At 46.9% G+C, this 23,224-nt stretch overlaps 1 protein-coding gene across 1 annotated transcript in view; it reads left to right on the forward strand.

Moving 5' to 3' along the window:
• Nucleotides 1-23,224, forward strand: part of LOC125739307 (thyrotropin-releasing hormone-degrading ectoenzyme-like) — a 64,675-nt gene that overhangs the window by 9,300 nt on the left and 32,151 nt on the right. Inside the window, exon 4 of the mRNA XM_049009279.1 lies at nucleotides 17,917-18,071. Within this exon, the coding sequence (XP_048865236.1) occupies nucleotides 17,917-18,071 (155 nt within the window). The remainder of the gene's footprint in view (nucleotides 1-17,916; nucleotides 18,072-23,224) is intronic.

A 23,224-nucleotide genomic window follows, 5' to 3' on the forward strand; every position in this document is an offset into this window, starting at 1 on the left:
GAGACAAATAAACAGTGTGTCCGGGCTCGGCGAGCAGGTGGGAGTGTTTCCTGACGCCTAGCAGTGGAAATGGAGGCGATGAGAATCCGCTCATTTTCGTGGTATTTGGGAATGACGGTCCGATCGCCGTCTGTCAGCCGAGATGCAGCACTTGTCTCCTCCCTCTGTTTCGCCTGAGGTGCTTGTTGGCGAGGAGCTTTGGGGTTACACTGGGTGAACGTTAAGTTAGGAGGGTGAGAAAAACAACAGCAATGAATGAAGTTCACTTTAAACGAACAGAAAATGCAGCTTCATTTCACAGTAGATCAGGGCTCTGCCTGTGAAGGAAAGGTCGCCGGTTCGAATCCTCTGCTCCCTTGGGCCCTTGAACAAGGTCCTTAACCCTTGATTAATGCCCCAGGAGTGCTGGATGGATGGCTGACCTGGTGCCCTGACCCCAAACTTGTCTTTCACCTCTACATATGTGTCTGTTTTAAAGACAAGGAGTACAGAAAGGTATTTGTGAATTCCAACGCACCTGTTTTCATACATGTACAAACTACAAAAATGCTTCCTTTCATTTCCTGTGCATCACTGGATCAGGCTGTAAGGAACCCTTTAGTGGCCCTCGAGCTCCAGGATGATGTCCTTAGGCGTGCTGGCTCTCATCCCCTCACCAAGTCCAGTGTGCCTCCACCCCCCTTTCTCTGGGGTATCATCAGCTTATCCATGGTCCAGCAGCCAAAAAGACCTTGTGTGATCCTTCCATCACCTTTGTGCTCCTACGCTGCTGGACTTACTGGCTTGTTTCGCGTGAAGCCTGTCCTGCCAAGCCTTTCACGGTTTAATGTCGAGCAGGATCGGCCTTCAGAAAAGCAGATCCCTTTTGTGCGGTTATGTTGTTGGAGGATGAAGCTGATTTTGATCTCGCTTTTCTTTTGTTGCTAGCTGGGATGCAGTGGAGTTGCTACAGGTGACTGTGCAGGTTCCTGTTTGTACTCTCATTTATAACAATTTGTGAAGCTAATTCTCTGCCAGCCAATAAGAACATAACCGATGCGGAAGAGCATCTTTAGATAAATAAATTATTCATCACCTGAAATCTGCACGGCCGTAATGTGACAGAGACTGTTATTGTCACTCTCGGATATTCCTGAGCAGAGATAAATATAGATGGATTGTCTCACTGCATTTGATTACAACAAAGAGTCGTGTTCTGTTACAATTTCAGCACCGCGGATCAAGGCGTGCAATCAGTGTGAAGGGATGGATGTAGGTAGGAGAAATCACGGAAATGTGGTGGTGAAGTCGCAAAGAGAGAGAGGAAGGAGGGAAGTCACAAGCAGATAGATGCACAGCCTATGAGTTGCATTAAGGGGCAAGAGGACCTAAAGGAAAGAAGGGATGGCCAGTCCTGATATGCTGAGAGTGGTTTCAAACCTGGCATGTGAACAATAACTAGAAAGGAAACGAGATGGTTCGAAAAAGTAGTAGACGTTTAGTAAGTGTTGTCAGTTATAGTTGTCAGGCTCAGATATAGAGGAAATGCTGGAGAAGATCTGTATGGATGATGAGAATGTTTAGGTCAGGAGGAGGCGGCACTGAAACAGCCGCAGCCCCAAGTGTTTTCCAAAGGCCACCTAAGGACTTTAGTCAGGTTGATGGGTGTTGAAAGGTTCTGAACACACAATTGTCCTAATAGTGCTGTTTCTTTATATGGGCGTCGAGGATTGTGTGCTAGATGCCCTCAAAGTTGTGAAAAGTACAATAATTATAGTATGATGCTAGAGCTGGAACTGAAAGGCGGAACTGCAGAGCCTGGTGACTTTTGGACGAGGGATCGGGGACGGCACTGATAGGTGGACTTTTGCAGTTTTTCAGTTGCCAAGCTGAGATACTGCTCAGCCAAAACGGTGCGAGTGCCTCCAGTGCCGTGAGACTATATAACAGCCCAAGGTCTTCAGCGGCCCGCTCTCATTTCCTGGGAGCATAGCGGATGTCACCTGAAGGTTAGCTCGGTAATGAATCATCACGGTATCAGCATGTGGATCGCTGGGTTCCTCTCATTACCAACGATGCAGCGCCGCTTGTCTGACCCTTAATGCGACGACGGCATTCTGCCTGAGATCACGGCCCACCTTAATATTCCATTTCCTGTCACAATCTTGTGCCGTCGGGCTGAAAAGCATGACCAAGCAAAATGCAGCGATCGGTATCTGACCTCCAATATTAACGGGTTCCTCAGAGAACCTTCAAGTCATCCCTGCTGAGTCCACTATGGGGGCCGTTACTGCAGGGGTGCGTTCAAGGACCAACGGCGGCACATAGCCCAAGATCTGGCTCCAGTAACACATCACCGGTCAATTAACGAACTAAAAGCATCAATGTTTTAAGTGTGAACTAGTCCTATGTGGGCTTTGTTTAAAAATTAAATAGAATTTCAGTCTGGCTTGTGGTTTTCTAGTACTCTTATATAGCATTTTTGTATTTTGTTTGGTCCAAGTAAAGTAGCGAATACAGTCATTAATCATTGCAGATGTCCTGAGTGTGGAATTGTACTAGATGATATTGGATTAGTGTGCTATTTAATAACTATAAGACCACTTACTTACCACAGATGATGATACAGGAAATATTAGACTGATGGGAATACAAGGGAAGATAGTGTGACCTCAATTTCCATTAGTGTCACTTTTAACTTTTACTGCGTCTTAATTAGTAGCTAAGCGTTCCTTACAGCAAGCTAACACTTGGGGTGATATCACCAGATGGCTGAATGGCATGAATTTTTGTCTCTGATAATTAACCTTCCTTTTAACGGGACCACATTAGACAGACCGGCCGTAAGAGATGAAGATGTTCACTGCAGAATGAGCCTGTTTTAAGCAAATTGCTTGTGTGGCGCGTCACAGATGGAAAAGCAGCATTAAGTTCAGTGAGGGCTTTCAGCGAGGTTTTCTGGAAAGCGAGTTTTACCTTTATTAATTCAGGAAATGAAAGGACAAAAGTGACAAAAGTATGTGTCCCAATGCAGAGCGTCTGGCTTGAGATTGTCACTGAATACATAATCACTGACTGTGCAGTAGGGCTGCACGATTTGGGGAAAGTATCTAATCGCAATTTTTCTGACAGACATTGCGATTACGATTTGATTTGCGATTTCATTTTTTATGTCAAGCTTCAGTTCAATATTCAGTGTGTAATAATTTTAAAACATATGACGCAGCATGAGATACCATCAATATTAACTGGTTTATATTCTAATGCAAGGACGAGAATTTAAAGATGTGGTGTGTCAAAGTAATAATGAAAACAATTGCAGCAAAAAGAAAAATAGCGACCTTGCAGGTAACGCTGATTACCCCCTAAAAGCACTAGAACCGCCTTTTCCCACGCCAATGAACAAGCAAGAACTACTTCGGTGCATGATGCCCTCCGTGTAGCTGACCAAAGTTGCAAACCCTGCTTTTTATTTGAAATGAGAAGTAAAATGCAGTTTTCGACTGAATCGGCCTATCATTCCTTTGCTTTGTTACTCGGACAAATACAAAACGAATGAATAAACATTGTATGCGTCTCTTTTTGTATCTTTTCTAAATAAGACCACGTGCCCATACCCAACTGTAATAGCGATTAAAGCGATCTATTCTTTTATTATTTATGTTAAAGCGAGGCTTTTATTTTATCACTGTTGTGGGATTAAGATAAATCTTTAAAAATACTTAAATTAATAAGCACAAAAACAAATGACATATGACATTACGTCTCACTCTGTCACAATTTGCCACTTTGATATGCAGCAGAGCCCGCTATTCAAATGTTAATGTCGCCGACGATCATCTTAATTTAATTATGGCAGCCTAAAATCGTGATCGTGATTAAAATTCGATTAATTGTGCAGCCCTACTGTGCAGTACATTTAAAACAAAGAGAAAATCAAGGTTTCTTTTGGCCGCTGATAAAATAATTTCGTAACACTTTACTAGATGGGGCACAAATAATATAGCAATATACTGTTACTTATGTATTAATTAACCAAGAACTAAGTCTTACATACTGATCCGGTAAAGTGTTACGATTAATTTGAAAGAACCAGTCAGTTCGAGGGAATTTTATGGCTGTCTGTACTGATTTCACTGTCTGCTGCCTTCTGCTGGGCTGGTCCCACTCGCAGTGATGCATCACGAAAACTTCATTGGAATTTGAATGCTTAGAGGTCAGCATTCCTCTATGCATCTCCACAGACGTGGTTAGTTTTGGTTCCCCGCAATTCTCACCAAAAACTCCCATAAAACCCTCAGGGCCTCTTGGAGAAATTCCTGCACATGCATGGAAATGCTGTGTGAAAGCGAGCAGTCTGCAGTGACCGGGTCCCTATCCTGATCACCACGCAGCTCATTCTGCATCTTCTATGAGAGCTGTGAGAGAGCCAAGGACTCTTGGCAGAGGGCTCGTCAGCCCAGTGATTAGCCAGGAGATTTTAAAAAAAGGAAATGCCATTTCCCCTGGTGAACCAGCAGCACCGGCTTTGGATGGAATCAGCCCCCCCCCCCACCCCCACGGTGGCTAATCCTCTCAATTACCTCCACTGAGCTTAACTCGAGATAAACAAATGAGCCCTTGGTGGGCATCACGTGAGCCTGGGTTCGAAAGGTGCAGTTTCTACCAGTTGATTATGGCCGGAATGGTCACTGGCAGTAATGGTAACTGGCAGTGCCGGACGTGTTTGGACATGTACAGGACTTACAGGCCAGATGCTCGGTGTACAGTGGGGAGCGTGGTGGCCTGGCACATTCAGTTGTAATCTTAACTAAAGGTGTCTGGGTTCAAGCCCCAGGAGATGATCTCGATTACTGAATTGTAGCGTAAACTGTACCAGTGGGATGTCGTGCTGCATCCGGTGAATGCAGACCCCGGTACGCTGCTGCTGTTCTGGTATGTTTAGCCCATTTGGGATGGCACCAACTTCTGGAACTGGCTCGTCTGTGGCCGGCCGTCTGGCGCGAACTCGCCAGTGATCCACCACTGACGTGACATTTCATGTTATTTCTGTGAAGGACATTTCATTTACTTAATCCTGCACTCTGGAGTCTTTTAAAGCTTAGTAATTCTGGCCCAGCTCGCACTTTAAATCAGCCCCATTTTTCTAACCGTAATGCCATCCAGTCCAGTGGGCTTGTCAGACCTCTGCCGGAGCACCATAAATCTTGCCGAATGCCTCAGCTATAGCTGCTTGTTCAGGGGGCTTTCGAGTATAAAAAGAGGCTCCAGTCCCATTTATAAACATTACTGGTCTCCTCCATGGTTCGTGTCCAGCTCCGATCGAACCCAGGGTTTATTTGCTTTTTGTTTGGCTGTTGGATCGGCAAAGGGGAAAATGGGCATGGTAGGGGTTAGCGCCCCCTGTCTGAGATATGGGTGATCTGCACCCCAGGAAGTCCGGCCCATCTCTCACATACAGGCAGGGCTGCCACGCCCACGCTGCCACGCCCATCACACCATAAACCACCTCGGATGACAATTTCTAGACGCATTTGCATGGTGACTGATAGAGGAAGTAGTCTTTGCTGTCCTTGTGGTCAGGATTGTGTTGACCTGAAGTGTAAGACGTGTCCCTCATATCCTGGGGAACACAGGGAATTGCCAGGATCACCTGAGTGAGGCAATTCAATCAAAGGCACTTTAAGTTATCGGCACTCAGCCACCTGGCGGGTGACACCTCACCCAGTGGCAGGAGTGCCAGTCCTGCCACCAGCTCTACAAAGCTGGAGGATCTGCTTTCAGGGCTGGATGTATATTATCATCATACCCAGGACAAAGCAATCGCAGGTTAAGGGCACAGTGGAGTAGGATCACTCCAGGCATTCACAGGATTCAAACCAGCAACCTTCCGATTGCCGGCACATATCTGTAGCCTCAGAGCCGCCACTCTGTCCCAGCAACACCATTAATAAAAGGAAATTAGCTTAGCAAAGACTGTCAGTGAAACGTCAGTTGTTTATACCGATTTAATCTGGCTTTACGCAGCCTCCTGAGCAGCGGCCTGTAATCCCAGCTGTAGCGCTGTGATGCTTTTTATTATAAGGCGGACGGCCTCAGCTTAGCCGCTGCTAAGACTCCTCTGCGTGAACGGCTCAGTGATCATGTTTCTGCAGCCAGGGACACCCGGGACACGCGTTCCCACACGGCCAGTGAGGTCGGGCTGTCCGGTACCTCTCTGGGTTCCTGTTCCGTGGGGGTGCAGCATCATAGGTCATGGCACTGCATGGACAAGCAATGTGGCCGTCTGATCGGGAAAATCCATCATGGCCCCTTCCTCACATTCAGAAAAATTTACTGGGGGGGGGGGCAGTGCTCAGGGGTGATTTTTATTTGTATATGGCTTTATGCTGTGAACTTCCCTGGACCTGGTCTCTCTCTGCCATGCTCTGAATCTTAAAACTGGCTTCGAAGCTCCTGCATGGTAAATAGGGTTTGCAGGGACTTCTAATTGCTCACGGTGAGGAAAACACTGGATTCTCCTTGTTAGTCACCTTTCATCCACAGGGTCTCTGTCTCTGTTTACCTGCAGACAGCAGTGTGGCATTAGTACATCTGTCCTCATTCTGACAGGTGAACTGAACCAGGAACAGTGTAGGAGGCAGCATCCTGCTAAACCAGCAGACAGGACAGACGCACAGATCTGCGGGACAGAGGTTTGAATGACAAGCCGAAAAAAATATATATGGTCCATCGGTAGTTGCAGCAACGGATCCAGAGGGTTCTAAACCCAGAATGTTCTAAGGTTGCCGTGGGACGCTCCTGGACAGGTTCCTGGGCTGGCTGAACGCTGACCCATACAAAGACACATCCCTGTCCCACATCCCTTTAAGGCCACGGCCGCCATCTGCAGAGGCGACATCCGTGATGCTGAAACCTCGGATTGTAATTAACGCCTGACGGAGACCTGAGTGTGGAGATGCGTAGCAGACCACAGCGCACCGCGCGGGAGTTTGCCTCGGTGACTGCTCAGCTTCCGCTTCTCTGACTGATGGAAGGAGCCACAAGCCCCCTTCACAGAAAACAACAAATATTTACAGACAAGAAGAGAAAAGGAGACCTTTGTCTGTCCCGGAATGGAGCTGAAAATAAGCCCGTCGGTGTTTTTTCTTCCAGCTCTGCCGATCGGCCTCTCTTCTTTTCAGAAGTGAACAGTAACCATGGTTTTTAGCCCGTTCAGCCACAGAGCTGCTATTGATTAGCTTGTTGTGCCGTCAATGGCCTGTCTCGCCGGGAGGCTCTCTCCACGCCCCCACCGCTAACCCTCCACGCCACATGCTCCGCTCATCACTCAACACATCTAATCTGACGGCTAGTAATCACTTCTGCGCTTACAAGGTGATTTTTATGAAACCTAAGCAGTCGATAACTTTGGAATGAACGCGTTACAACACTGGAATCTTGGACTCGTCAGTCCGTGAATGACGACGCGTGATTAATGATCCTCTGCCTGCCAGAGAAATGATTGTTTACCTGAGCACTGGGGGTGGGGGGTGGGACGCTGCCTGTCTTGGGGTGGGGGCTCGTGTACTTTCACTGTTTTCTTTCTTGTTCTCCCTCAGTATAGAAACCAACAGCTGGAGCCTTTATGCCCGGTGGCCAACATGCCCCAGCATGTACTTAAAGTCCTGTCATGATTGATTTCCCCTTTTTCCCCTTCTTTGTATCTCCCCCCCCCCCCCCACTGGCTGTCTTTTGTTCCTCTCCCCCCCACCCCCCCAGGGTCCCACATGCCAGGGTTTCATCCCGTATAGCACCTGTGTCACTCGGTCATGTTGGATGGCCTTCAGTATGGCAGCCAGCCGGGGGAGGGGAGGGAGCTAAGGAAGGGGAAGGGGGGTGTAGCAGAGTTTTACTATATGTGCAAATTCAGTGCCGCAACTCCACACATACCACATCTGTCTAGATGATGTTCAGGATCAGTCACAGCTGTAAGTGCTGGTATCAGTGCCTGGTGGATGATTCCAGTAGCCCTGCCTGTAGCTGAGGGGGGAGGGAGTGGATTCTGGGAACATTTTGGCGTAGTTTGTTCTGCTTGCCTCGACTTTGACCCCCCCACCGGCGTGGCTTAGTGTCTGGGCCTTCTGACAGACGGGTGACAGGAGGTACTGCTCACCACACGCTGCCTGAAGGGTGATCATGTGACCTCTGACAGACGGGTGACAGGAGGTACTGCTCACCACACGCTGCCTGAAGGGTGATCATGTGACCTCTGACAGACGGGTGACAGGAGGTACTGCTCACCACACGCTGCCTGAAGGGTGATCATGTGACCTCTGACAGACGGGTGACAGGAGGTACTGCTCACCACACGCTGCCTGAAGGGTGATCATGTGACCTCTGACAGACGGGTGACAGGAGGTACTGCTCACCACACGCTGCCTGAAGGGTGATCATGTGACCTCTGACAGACGGGTGACAGGAGGTACTGCTCACCACACGCTGCCTGAAGGGTGATCATGTGACCTCTGACAGACGGGTGACAGGAGGTACTGCTCACCACACGCTGCCTGAAGGGTGATCATGTGACCTCTGACAGACGGGTGACAGGAGGTACTGCTCACCACACGCTGCCTGAAGGGTGATCATGTGACCTCTGACAGACGGGTGACAGGAGGTACTGCTCACCACACGCTGCCTGAAGGGTGATCATGTGACCTCTGACAGACGGGTGACAGGAGGTACTGCTCACCACACGCTGCCTGAAGGGTGATCATGTGACCTCTGACAGACGGGTGACAGGAGGTGCTGCTCACCACACGCTGCCTGAAGGGTGATCATGTGACCTCTGACAGACGGGTGACAGGAGGTACTGCTCACCACACGCTGCCTGAAGGGTGATCATGTGACCTCTGACAGACGGGTGACAGGAGGTACTGCTCACCACACGCTGCCTGAAGGGTGATCATGTGACCTCTGACAGACGGGTGACAGGAGGTACTGCTCACCACACGCTGCCTGAAGGGTGATCGTGTGACCTCTGACAGACGGGTGACAGGAGGTACTGCTCACCACATGCTGCCTGAAGGGTGATCGTGTGACCTCTGACAGACGGGTGACAGGAGGTACTGCTCACCACATGCTGCCTGAAGGGTGATCATGTGACCTCTGACAGATGGGTGACAGGAGGTACTGCTCACCACACGCTGTTGGATGGCTGATCATGTGACCTCATATGACCTCATACTGGGCTTTTCGTAAACCCTTCATTAATCAATAGACACTCATATTCTTTACATGAACTGCATGATGAAGCTGATATATACATTATAGCTTTGAGTTTTAGTTATCAGTGTGGTTTTATAATTTTTTCTAAAAAATATATTTCTAGTTAGTCTTTATCTTTTAGTTTCAGTTTAAGTTTTAGAAGACTCAACGTTGTAAAGTTCGATCTTTAGGGATCCCTACATGAATACATAGTGCACATTAATGTCCTCAAAATTGACATGCTCTAGGTATTATTTAATTAAAGATAAACAAATCATTACTTTAGTTAAACAGTAATGGAAAGGATTTGACGTATGTTTTTATTTCATTTCGGTAAGTGTCAGAAACAATATTTACAGTATTAATTTAGTTCTAGTTTTCTAATTTTTTTGTATCTTAGTTGGTTTCAGTTTGCGAAATATTTTCTTATACTGTAGCTGAAGATAATAGCCGTGCCCGGGACCCCCTTCAGCTGCTTTACAACCCCCCCACAGGGCTCATAGACCCCAGGTTAAAAACTGGTCTAGTACAGGCCTCATCCAGTATAAGTGTATAGAAGTCAGTTATCTCATCAGCTGTTTTGCTCAGTTTCACTGGAGCTAAGCAGATTGATTTACGATTTGCATTTAGGTTATTTAGTAGATGCTGTCCTCCAGAGAGACGTACATTTTTGAGAAATCAGGGTCAAACAGTCTCTCGTGCAATTGGAGGCTGAGGGCCTTGCAGTGACATCACTGTACTGACATTAGGATTTGAACCAGTGACCTCCTGGCCATCCTCAGCTACTGAGCCACAACTTCCCCTCCAAAATGAAAGCCTGTTCAGTTTTCATTGGATGTGTCACAGCAGAACGGAAAATCCAGTGAAGAATTAGTACCGTCCAATAAACGTCAGATATTTCTGTCCAGAAGCATTTTGCTGTCTGCTTGCTCGCAGTCGAACGCTCCGCTCCTCGTCATCGTCGTCATAAGTTATATTTTTCCTGTGACTCAGTGTCTTCTGGGATCGATTCCAAGCTTTTTAGTTTGTCTCTTCTATTTTTTTTCTCTGGATCTCATGAAATTCCAAAAAGCAAGTGTATCAGATAACAAGGAATCAACATGCCTTTCTGTATGTTTCCGGAATGTTCCCGGCGGTGTTATGATTGTGGTTTATGTTTTGGGCTGTGGGGAGATGGGCTTGGTTATCAGACTGCTGTGAATAGCAGAGCAAGCTGTGGGGGGTGGGGGTAGGTGTAGCTGGGGGGGGGGCTCCCATGGGTATTGGTCCCCCCTCTTTCTAACATGCAGATGATGCTTTGTGTTGTAAGGCTTCTCGAAGTTGCTCTCTATCTGCATGGTGCTCTGAAATGGCCAAAACTTGCTGGATGACAGCTGACCCTGCACTCTGCCCTCACTGTGATGTCTGCATGCACGCCTGTGTGTACAGCGGGCGACCCGACTCTGCATTTCAGGCTCCGGGTGATGTCTGCATGCATGCCTGTGTGTACAGCGGGCGACCCGACTCTGCATTTCAGGCAGCTAGGAGTCTCTGACAGGCAGCTAATGTAGCTGTCCAGTTCGGGGCCCGTGTGACCCCCCCCCATCACCTAAAATCACATGATGTCATATCCTGCCTGACAGAGACGGGCATTTTCAGCGTGACCCCGGTTAAACTGACTGGGGGCTCCAGCTGTGACCAAATGGGATGCTGTCATCCCGATTCTCTCGCTGAGAGCGTGCTTATCCTTGCCCTGTAACTTGGTAACTTTTTACCTTCCTCCCTGTTTCATGCACCATGAAAATGAAGCACCACTGGTTTGCTGAACACTTGTCAACGGGGGTGTAGGTTTCATATTAATATGATAATTATATTATTAGGGGGAAGGGGTTTTCAGAGCCAGCAGTGTGACATCACGTTGCCTTATAAGGCGATCCTGTAGTCACGCTGTATACAGCTTGTTTGTTCTGTAAACTATTGTATAAAATGAAATTTGTCTTTCATTTTACTGTTATTCAACTTCACTAATATGGTAGTTCAAGTTCGTTAAGTCCCACATTATGCATGTGATTAAAATTATGTACAATTTGCGAGATTCTGCCATGAATGTCAGGCCATTTATTGTGGAAAAATTACCTCACCTCAGGCTACACTGTGATGCCCCTGTCTCTCTCCCGCACGCTGTCTCTCTCCCACACCCTGTCTCTCTCCCGCACGCTGTCTGTCTCCCGCACCCTGTCTCTCTCCCGCACCCTGTCTCTCTCCCGCACCCTGTCTCTCTCTCGCACGCTGTCTCTCTCCCGCACGCTGTCTCTCTCCCGCACCCTGTCTCTCTCCCGCACCCTGTCTCTCTCCCGCACCCTGTCTCTCTCTCGCACGCTATCTCTCTCCCACACCCTGTCTCTCTCCCGCACCCTGTCTCTCTCCCGCACTCTGTCTCTCTCTCGCACGCTGTCTCTCTCCCGCACACTGTCTCTCTCCCGCACCCTGTCTCTCTCTCGCACGCTATCTCTCTCCCACACCCTGTCTCTCTCCCGCACCCTGTCTCTCTCCCGCACGCTATCTCTCTCCCACACCCTGTCTGTCTCCCGCACGCTGTCTGTCTCCCGCACGCTGTCTCTCTCCCACACCCTGTCTCTCTCCCGCACGCTGTCTGTCTCCCGCACGCTGTCTCTCTCCCGCACCCTGTCTCTCTCCCACACCCTGTCTCTCTCCCGCACGCTGTCTCTCTCCCGCACACTGTCTGTCTCCCACACGCTGTCTCTCTCCCGCACCCTGTCTCTCTCCCTCACCCTGTCTCTCTCCCACACGCTGTCTCTCTCCCGCACGCTCTCTCTCTCCCGCACGCTCTCTCTCTCTTACATCTTGTCTCTCTCACAAAGACATCCTAACCTTCCGTAAGGAAACACAACCGACATAAAACAGCGACTGGAAGATGTTCTCCTAGAGAAGTAAATACCGGAGATTTACTGAATCTCTTCTTAGTAATAAATGGATTTTCTGGCAGCACTATTTATGAACCAAATGATTCCGAGTTTCTGGTCATTGAGTAACTTTATGGCTTTTTCCAAACAAATACCAGCTCTGGCCCTAGTTTTTTACCAGCTTCTCACTCATTCTTTTGCACTAACAGCAAACACAGTGGGATGAGACCTGTGACTGACACAAACGCTGCGTACCGCTGCGCTATCAGTGTGGGTGTTTGTGCTGTGCTGTTTCTATCCAAGCTAGTTACAGGCTGCACAATCAAATAAGATAATATTTGTGAACCTTAATCGACATAAGATGATTACATTCCGGCATTTCACATAGCTTTTTATTGATTGGCTGTTCATTATGATACAAGGTTTTCAATGAGTTAAGCTCACATACAAATCCGTGCCGTGCTAGTGAATGTGGTGCGAGACGCCTCAGAGGAGTTACACTGTGTGTGCTTCCTGTCTCCACCCTGACAAGGGCTCTTTCAGTAGCAGTTAGGGTGTCAGTGTTTCCGGCCCGTCGGCCGGTCGGGGTAGAAGGGGAACAGCCTCATTTTGCATGGAATCAAAAATTCTCACTCCTGTGTTTCTCAGCACTTTTTGAACATTAGCCGAATGTTAATAACACTGCCCGAAGAATTTGATTAAGAATATGTTTCACAGTTACAATTTGTAACAAAAGAACACAGCCTGTATAAAAACTCGGAATTGGGTGAAAATTTCTGCTTTTTTTTACAGCAGAACAGTTTATTGCAGTGACAATAAGATGTGTCGCCCTGCCACGCTTACAGATCTAGAGCTCTACTATGGAGTCACAGGGGTGCAAAAATAATTCCATCTGCTTAGTTTTTGCTCCGCTACTCCTCTCTCTTTTCCTGCACTTCCAAGTTAACACCAGTGTTTGTAGTCAACCAATCAGGAAGTTTATCCTTGTGGCTCCTCAGTAGCTCAGTACCTAGTCCGTAGCAGGTACTGAAAAGGGTTCCAGAGTTCCTGCAGTGTGAACACATCCCTGGTTCCAGAAAAAGATTAGGGTTCCAGGAAAAGTTCCTGGTTTGTGAAAGTGCCTTTAGTGACACGTGCCCACGTTACAACATATCGAGGGCTGGAATTAATAAAACGTGACCACGATTTAATTGAAACTTTTTCCGCAAGTAACCTGTCACAAGGGTAACACCTCTTTTGTCAGATGAAAGAAACAAAATAGAATATGAGCGCTTCACAAAATTATATGCAATCAAGTAAAATTGAAAGGAATTCAGTAAAATTAAATGCAGTTAAGAAAAGCATTGATTTTCTTATTTCTTTATTTTCAGTTTCTTTTCCTTATTATTTTATTGGTATTTATTTCACTTTCTTATTCAACATTTATTTCCTTATTCCTGTACAGATTTATTCATTTTTATTACACCCCTGACTCCATACGTCGCAGCGCGGGGCATTAGCTGGACCCACATGCAGTCAGATGGCCTATCCGGCATCCCCAATCGCTGGAGATTGGCGTGTCTGGACGGACACTGCTGTGCTCCGGTTACACACTGACTAAATGGGCTGCTGGCTTCCCTTTGAGTCCACCGTGGCCAGGTGACGCCGGGAGGGTAACCCTGAGGCGTCCTCCTTTATCGCCCGTTTAATTGTGGATAATTTGTGCTCGATGGGGCCGAAAATTAGCCCATGGCTGAGATGATGATTCATCGTTTATCTACATCTGGCCAGCTGCACGAAGTGCCAGAACAGGTCGGAGCGAAGGGGTACTGGGTCTCAGCGGGAGCGGGGGATGGGGGGGGCATATGCTGAAGAGCCACAGGGGTCGGTTTGGGGGGGGGGGGTGGAAAAATAGACAAAGTAAGCAACGGGGATACTGCTAACGGAGAGATGGCGCTAACGGGGATACTGCTAACGGAGAAATGGCGCTAACGAGGATACTGCTAACGGAGAGATGGCGCTAACGGGGATACTGCTAACGGAGAAATGGCGCTAACGAGGATACTGCTAACGGAGAAATGGCGCTAACGGGGATACTGCTAACGGAGAGATGGCGCTAACGGGGATACTGCTAACGGAGAGATGGCGCTAACGGGGATACTGCTAACGGAGAGATGGCGCTAACGGGGATACTGCTAACGGAGAGATGGCGCTAACGGGGATACTGCTAACGGAGAGATGGCGCTAACGGGGATACTGCTAACGGAGAGATGGCGCTAACGGGGATACTGCTAACGGAGAGATGGCGCTAACGGGGATACTGCTAACGGAGAGATGGCGCCAACGGGGATACTGCTAACGGAGAAATGGCGCTAACGGGGATACTGCTAACGGAGAGATGGCGCTAACGGGGATACTGCTAACGGAGAGATGGCGCTAACGGGGATACTGCTAACGGAGAGATGGCGCTAACGGGGATACTGCTAACGGAGAGATGGCGCTAACGGGGATACTGCTAACGGAGAGATGGCGCTAACGGGGATACTGCTAACGGAGAGATGGCGCTAACGGGGATACTGCTAACGGAGAGATGGCGCTAACGGGGATACTGCTAACGGAGAAATGGCGCTAACGGGGATACTGCTAACGGAGAAATGACGCTAATGAAGATACCACTAATGGAGAAACGGCGCTAACGGGGATACTGCTAACGGATAAGGAGGGCTACTGCGATCTGAATCAGGGAAAAGGACCATCTGGGGGGAGCCTGGGAGTACTGGGGTGCAGGGCTACAGCGGGATTTCTGACTCACTGGGGGGCTTTAATCGATGCAGACCGGGGCAATTCCCTTGGGGGGGGGGGGGGGGGGCTGCAGCCGGCCAGTCGGCTGGCCCAAGAGCTATTAGTGACTCCATCCTGGGAATCTGCGTGGCTCACCGCCACAGACTCTTCTTGGCAGTTTATGGCGCGGTACAGCTTGCTAGAGGAGGGCACCCACAGAGCTACTCGTGCGCTGAGAGCCGTGAGCCAGAAATGGGTAATTGGGTCAGGGTTTTGTGAGGGACACCGGAGGCTCTCACTGGAAGCCTGTGCGTTTCGGCAGAGGACCCGTAAATTGGGAGCTTCGCACAGCTGCTGGGTATTTTCTCCCTAGTAAGAAAGGAGATGATGGAGGTGTTATTGTGTCCAGGTCAGAGAAGGCTGGTCCATTGAGGTGGAGTAGATAGTACCTCCGCTACTTCTCAACCTGACGCTAATCGACAGCCGTCATGGAAAGCTGAGAGCCATGATTGGCTGGCCTCACATACACAGCTCAGCATTCAAATATGAAGAATTGTCATTATTTAGAGAGAAGGTGCTGTGATGGTTCTCCTTCTCCTCCCTTTGTCTCCCACACAACCGAAATCTCCTTTGTCCAGGGCTATTAACTATTCATGATTTCTCATCTGCTCGCATTGATTTCACTTGACAGGGTGTATGCAGGGGAGAGCCACATATATTATATATGTGGTCCCAGCTGAAAGATGATTGGCCCTTACAGAGCTCCCTCCCCTGTCATTCACCAATTCAAAGGGTTTCATCGGCTAACGATAAGGTTGGCCCCTCCGTATAGATTATGGTTCCTCGTATGCCCTCTAGAATCACCTCTGATTTTGTCTTCGTATTGTTTGATTTGAGACTGAAATTAAGCTCTGTTTTGGCCTTAAAAAGTGTAACGCTGATTATATTTGTTGGACTGATTGTGGGTTCATTGGAGGATAAAATCCAATATAAAATAAGGCTGAAAAAGCTGGGAGTTTGGAAAGCTGGCTTCTCTCTCTGATCGCGGGGCCTCATCTTAAAGGCGTTTGCCGCCATGTTCTCAGTGAGCCGCTCTAAACGGCTGGTGTGACACCCTGACGTACGTGGGCTACCCTAGATTATACCCTGGGATGATAACTCAGTCCCCAGTCCTCGGGACCCCCCCCTGACGGTCCACGATTCTGCCCCTCCCAACACACCTAAACCAAGCAAGTGCACTGAATACCTGATACCACAGGAGCGAAGCGTGGATGGAAACTGCGAAGGAGAGAAGGAGGTGTATTTTAAGAGTAGGTGTTTAATGAGGCCTGCAAAGCCTTTACTGTATGACGGAGTAGAGAGGTTTGTTTACAAAAATAAATCCTGCTCCTATCTGAACAGCAAATCAGAAGCGTAATGAGCCGAGAGGACATCACTGTTCATTATTGATTTCTGCAGTGAAGGTAATTTAATAAAAAGCTCTGTATAATTTGTCATTTTTGCGATTTTGTGAGCTTGTCTTTTGTCTCTACAAAACCTGTTGTCTTCGCAGTGAAAAATAATGACCGTTCCCATCTGCTGGCTTTCGGCGTCGCTGAGCCATAGTCTGGCATGTGGATTGAGAGTCCATTCTATCGCTTTAGTGACCATTCACCTCAGATGAGTATTCAAATGACCTGTAGAAACATTATCTGAGGACAGTGTTACGTTGCGGTAAAAGCAGCTTGCTGGGTTAGAGTTGTAATCATCCATCCATCCATCCATCCATCCATGTTCTCACATAATTTCTGTCCAAGATAGTCTTTCCATGTTGTGCATCCGCCAGCCAGAATTCCAGAAGCTTAGAGTCCTGAGCTTTTATTGAAGTATCTGATAAATTTCCAGCAAACAAACGAACAAACATACATGTCAGTCTTCGGAAAACACCCGTCAACTGCTAGATGTCCCTCTACCTGGTTAAATAAGTCATGGTGTACAACTAGCATATTAACTATGGAAAATACAATTAACGAGGCCTTTTTAAATTATTTTACTGTGGAAAAAACAGCGAATTGATGCGGTGATGACTTCTGGCAGGCCAGTATTAGCTTTGTGAGATATTAAATTGTCGTGATATTGGTTCTCATTCTGCATTCTCACATCATCACACTGTCAGTTCCTTCTGTCTGTTGTGTTGTGTCTGATATGGGCTTGACTTTATGAGAAATGAGATACTGTCTGATGTCGTTAGTGTCTCCATCAGGCTCCCACCCGAATACCCATATTGCTCGGAAAATAACTGTGAATTCTCGCCTCGCACATGCTTTCAGTGCCCTGCAGTCACACCCCTTGTGGGAGTTTCTTTTATTAAACACACTTTTTTATGCACATCACGTGGAAAATGCCATTGTGTTTGTGATCAGAAGGTTGCTGGTTTGATTCCCAGTGATGTCACCATTGGGCCCTTAAGCAAAGCCCTTAATCCCCTATCGTTCCAGAAACTGTCTGACCCTGCTCTCTCAAAATTATCTACACCATTACACCTCTGCTAAAAAACTACAATTGTAATAATGATGTCGTTTCTCACAGTCCTTACTGTAATCATTATTGTATATTGTATGAATAACAATTATTAATGGTTAAATATCACTGAAAAGGCTAAATACAGCAACTATTTGAATATTCTCTCTACGTCACGTACCAACAGGCTGCATGCTGACAAGACCATAGCAGGTTAGGCCTCTGTGTCTGTGAAGGTTGTTGGTTTCAATCCATCGCTCAGCAGAGTAGCCACATCCCTGAATAACCCCCTTAACCCCCTGCCCCCAAAATCAAAATGCCCTGAAGTTCCAGATGGTTGTCTGACTCTGTTCTCAGACCCCAAGCTTTACTCCCACCTATGTGTTTGTCATAAAAAAGGAAAGGATGATAGGATATGTGACAGCTAGCGTATACGTGTATAAATGGCAAATAAAGGTTAATTTAATCTGTTTGTTTAATGAGAGAGTTGCTGCGTTTCTACTTCTAAACGTGCTGTGAATCTCCACAGATCTGCTGGCTGTGCCAAAGCATCCCTACGCCGCCATGGAGAACTGGGGCCTTAGCGTGTTTGTGGAGCAGAAGATATTGCTGGATCCCAAGGTGTCCTCCTTCTCCTACCTGATGGAGCTCACCATGGTCGTGGTCCACGAGATCTGTCACCAGGTGAGGTGTCTGTCCTCAGCTTCAGGGCTTCCAAGGCTCTCCTTTGGGAGATCTATGATGTTTCACACTAATTGTGTTCGGAGAATCAATGGAAGAGAATCACATGCCATTAACTGCAAAAGTAACTGCCAGTCGGTAATCTCATCCCGGTTCGGATGCTTCCATCTACGTCCTTCTGGAATGCTGTGATACAGATTAGGGTTAGTGCCTTTCAGCACCTCTCAGCAGCAATTTTGTGACTGCAGAGGCTCCTGGATGATTAATCCGGGCCAGGAGTGCGCCCTCTTGAGGTTAATGAGGGGATAAGAAAGTGAAGATCAGATTTAGCTTTCATCCCGAGGTGCTCTTACAGCGATTAGATCCACTGAAACAGCATCGCACTTAAAAGGCAGCTTTCTCAGCTAACTGCCTATAATCACTTTGAAATGTTTGACTACGTGTTCTGGAATTTTTCAGTTAGAATAACATAATCATAGACAGCTTTTTAATGTTATGTTTAGTCAGGTAAGGGCAGTGGTGGTGTTTGCCACCACTGAAACCACACATTTGCGTGGCGTCCCCAAGGTTTGGCCCCCTGTTGGTCAAATATAGTAAGTACAGCAGGGGGATGGGGGACAGGGGGACGGGGGGGGACGGGGGGGGGGGCATAGTGACTTTATTTGTGAGGCCTCAGAAACGACAAACTGATCCCTGGGGAAAAGTCAAAAATTTCTTGAGAAATTGTGCTTTAGTGAACCATGCATGTATTTTCCATAGAGAGCACATGAAAGGCATTTAATCTGGTTCTGTGACACATACTTGTTGACATGTAGATACCCCCCCCCCCCCCCATCAGCTGTAAAACTGGAAGATTTGTGGCTCAGAAATGTACTTAAACTGATGACTCAGTGGAGAACATCGGAGAGGTCACTTTAAGAAGCTCTGTGCTTTGTTCATTTTGCATGGTTAATATCTGCATTTCATTTATCTGATGTTTCCTGAGAGGAAACAGACCACGCGTTTGCACACTTACAGTAAACCTGTGTGTGAAAGCAGATTGGTACCAATTGGCTGCTGCTGTATAAACCAGCATGCATTCAGTCTCCTGCTCTGAGATAACGATAACTGAGAGTCGTCATGGAGATGGAAGATCCCAGTAGCGGAAGGCTGATTGATTACATGTGGCAGGGAAATGCAACTGGCAATTTCTCCAGCTCGAGATAACCGAATTTCTCTTCAGTTTGCATGCGTTTATTACGAGTTTATCTCATGGGTAAAGTTACTCAATTTATTTATTGAATACTGCTACCCTATAAAAGCAGCTTCAAAGCAACTGTGAAGCCTGTTGATGCTTATTTGATTTATTGCTGAATGTTTACAAATTTGCATGAATTTAATATTTGTGTGTGGTGGGAAATTTTGTCCCATTTGTGTGGATGTGAACCATGTTGCAGAGGCTGCACATCCCTTGATGGACATGTGGGCCTTGAACGCCTGTCCATCACAGGAGAACATGCCATTGTGACGCCCATCTGGAACGAGATGCCATTTTTAATTAGATATGGGAAGATACTCGTTTGCTCTCTGATGTCTTCGGTACCCACCGAGATCCGACATTAATAGTTTTGTTCTGCCTCCAGTTTTTTTGTCTCCATTCTACATGTTTGGCGGAGAGGAGCGATATCGTCCCAGATTCCCTGGGTGCTTGTTTCTGTAAAAGATTAAGCGTCGCTACTGGAGTGTACGTGAGATCTGAACGTTAATTAATGTGCTTTGTAGTAAACAAGATGCGGTTCCCTGAGCAAGTGGCAGCTTAAAGCAAGTTCTTATCCTTAAGTAACAGACTTGCCTATCAATGTATGGAGATATTGATATATATATATATATATATATATATATATATATATATATATATATGGATATTTGTATTTGTGATTGAAGTAAACTCCACCGAACTTCCTTCAACATATAATCAGAGAACCTTCCAGGTCGGCCTGGGAAGTTACGCATTCCGTGTTGCTGGGCTTTCTGAGCCGGAGTTAAAAGGATGAGAAGAGGTCAGAAGACTCATATAATGAGCTTAGTTAACGAGGCTTTGAGGAGAGTAGCCTGGATATGCAAGTCCCCCTTGTTTTAATGATTGTACAAAAAAATCAACACATTATACAACTTCAATGTTTCAGCCGTCATTCTGCTGTAGGCCTTGAAACCGGCAGCTGGCTAAGCTGAGAGGCAGAGCATCCTGGCCCAAATTCCCCTGATTGATAAGGTGATTTGTAAGGACCTATCTCTCCAGCATTTTGCAGTCCTGACATTAACATAGTAGCTGATGTGTATATATATTTAAAGGTGATGTGATGCAGAACAGTTGAGGGTTCTGTTTGATGACTATTTATCCAGTGCAGGATAATGGTGGAGTTGCACGGGAATTGGGATAGTGGGAATACCAAGGATATCCGCCATAATCTGCAGGAATGAGGGTAGTGGGAATACAGAAGATTTCCGCCGTAATCCGGGTAGGACCCACTTCATTAGGTACACCTAGCTAGTATCAGGTAGGACCCACAGAACTGCTTCATGCTTAGATGACTTGTTCTTTGAAAGGAGTCGTCCTGCACACCACTGCTGTACCGAGCTGAAATTTCTGCACACGAGGCCTTCCTGGTAGCTTTAACGAGTCTGGCTATTTTCCGCTGACCTCTTTCATTAAATAGATATTTTTGGCCACAGAAATGCCACTGATTGGATGTTTTTGCTCATCAAACCATTCTCTGTAAAACTGCAGACGTTTATGTGCATGAAAATCCCAGGAGGGCGGCCGTTTCTGAGATGCTGGAACCACCCTGCGTGGCACCAGCAGTAATGGCATGTTCAGAATCCATGCAAAACTCTTCTCGACCTTGTCTGCATCATGCATGTATTGAGTTGCTGCCACATGATTCACTGTTTGAAGGAGCAGGCTGTGCCAGTAAGCCGGTGTAATAACCTAATAACCTGCCCATTAAGTGTAGCATGAACCTGAATGGATACAGATATGCTTCTCCATCGGAGGGTCTGCTGCTGGTCTGCATGTTCACAGTCATGGAGTGTTGGCTTAGGGCGAGGCCGTCCCTCTGTCCTCACAGAGGAACTGTCAGAGCCACCGTGGACTACAGTGATGCAGCCTTTAATTCTGCATCAACCTGCGATGTCACAAAACCAGGCAAAAAAAAAAAGCTTTTAAAAATAATATTTGCATTTACATTTTTATTCATTTAGGAGATGCTTTTATCTAGAATGAAGCACATTTTGTTTAGAAAGCAGGGGCAGGCGGTCCCTGGAGCCGGTGCAGGTTAGTGAAAGATCCATCTTTTGGACACCAATAAACGGGTAATTTTGTCAAATTGGTTGACCAAAGGGGTCCTACTGGGTCTTAAGCCATTCAGTCAGAGTGTAACCCCCCCAGGCTCCTGATATCTCAGCAGCATGGGACACTCTGACCCGCAGTCTTCTGCCTCCCTTTTCCCGTCACTGCGGAGAACTTCTTGCATTATTCATGTTCTTTCCATCTTGCCCAAGGGTACGACCATGCGATCACCTTAGTGGTCTGTGTGCAAAACTGCCCAGTCAGGAATCCCGATTATCTGTTCAGACAGCTCACTTTACGTGCTTGTCTTATTTTGGGCTGTAAATGCTAATAAAATGCAGTGTAATTACAACCACGCCTTGCAGTTTATGAAACATGGGAGTGCGAGTTCCATTGTAAAGGAAATCTATTACAAACATTTATCAAGAGCAGTTGTTACAATGGGGTGTTGATTTGACTAATAGTTGCTTTTATCCAGATGGAAAGGTTTACTCACCCGGCGTTACGTCATAAAGGTGCTGTCGAAAGTTTATTGGAGGTGCACAGATAATACAGCAAAGTCAGACTCTGACACAAAGTCAGCCGTCAAAAGAGGAATCAGGCATTTGAGTGTCTGTGTATGTGTGTGTGGACGTGTCTGTGTGTGTGTGTGCGTGGGTTGGTTATGTACAGTACATATTACATTATCAGGACCAAAATGTAATAAAAATCCTGTTATTTTGACGTTGTGGGGACCATTTTTCACTCCCCAAAAGAGGAAACTCAGTTTTATAAAAATTTTGTGACTGTAATCAAAAAACAAAAAATGCTAAGTCTTATATTTTCTTTGGTTACTTATGGTTAAGCTTAGGGCTGGGTAGGGTTAAGGTTGTCATAGTTGGGATTAGCGTGCATGCATGTGCTTTACAGGTTTAGGGATCTCTCTCTATGTCCGGAAGGTTGTGGGCTTGAATCCCAAAGCTGGCTGGGTAACCTGAGCCCCTAAGCAAAGCCTGTGGCTGGATTTGCTTCAGGGCTGCTGTTCTTGTATGTCGCTTTCGATAAAAGTGTCTGCCGAATTACTGTAAATGTGTACATTCCTGCCCTGCGTGCTTGGTCATTTTAAAAAAATAAAATTGACGGTTTTTACGCAGAAATCCGAGGTGACCGTTGTTCATGGGTGCAAAGGCTTAAAGTGAACACACAAAACACCATTTGACGGGGATGTGATGGGCCTCTACTGTTGTTCGTTTGAGGAACCACAGTGTGCTCAGCTTGCTCTGACCCACATAGCACTTGACAGCCATATCTGTATTTAGGGGACAACTGGGAACAGATTTGGGGCGTAAATTGGATAGGGTCGCTTCTTAAGATAGGACTGGAGTCGCTAAATCTCTTGCTTGCCTGTGAAGAAAATTAAGTGAGAAGCATTAAAGTTTCAAAACTACTTCTAGCTGAAAACGGGCTCAAGAACCAATTTTGGTCAATGACAGGTTGGTGCATTGGCTCACCGCTTGAATATTAGCCATATAAATCTCAGATAGCAAACGCAGCTAGATATATAGAGAATATTTGCTAGCAGGAGTCGATGTCCTAAATCATGTTGACTTGATGTTTGAGCACTATCGCCTCACACCTCCATGGTTGCGGGTTCGAATGTGTAAGCGTGGAATTCGCACGTTCTCCCCGTGTCCCGCAGGTTTCCTACAAGTATTTTGGTTTCTCCTGCAAGACATGGACTAACTGGTACCTTTACTCCTTACTAGTGCTAGGCTCCTGTAAGCCCGACTGAGCTGGATAGATGTAACATAGCATGTAATCATTTTGAGAAGGTTAGATAGTTCCTTTC

This window comes from Brienomyrus brachyistius, chromosome 3, assembly GCF_023856365.1.
Source record: "Brienomyrus brachyistius isolate T26 chromosome 3, BBRACH_0.4, whole genome shotgun sequence".
In the NCBI taxonomy this organism is placed as follows: domain Eukaryota; kingdom Metazoa; phylum Chordata; class Actinopteri; order Osteoglossiformes; family Mormyridae; genus Brienomyrus; species Brienomyrus brachyistius.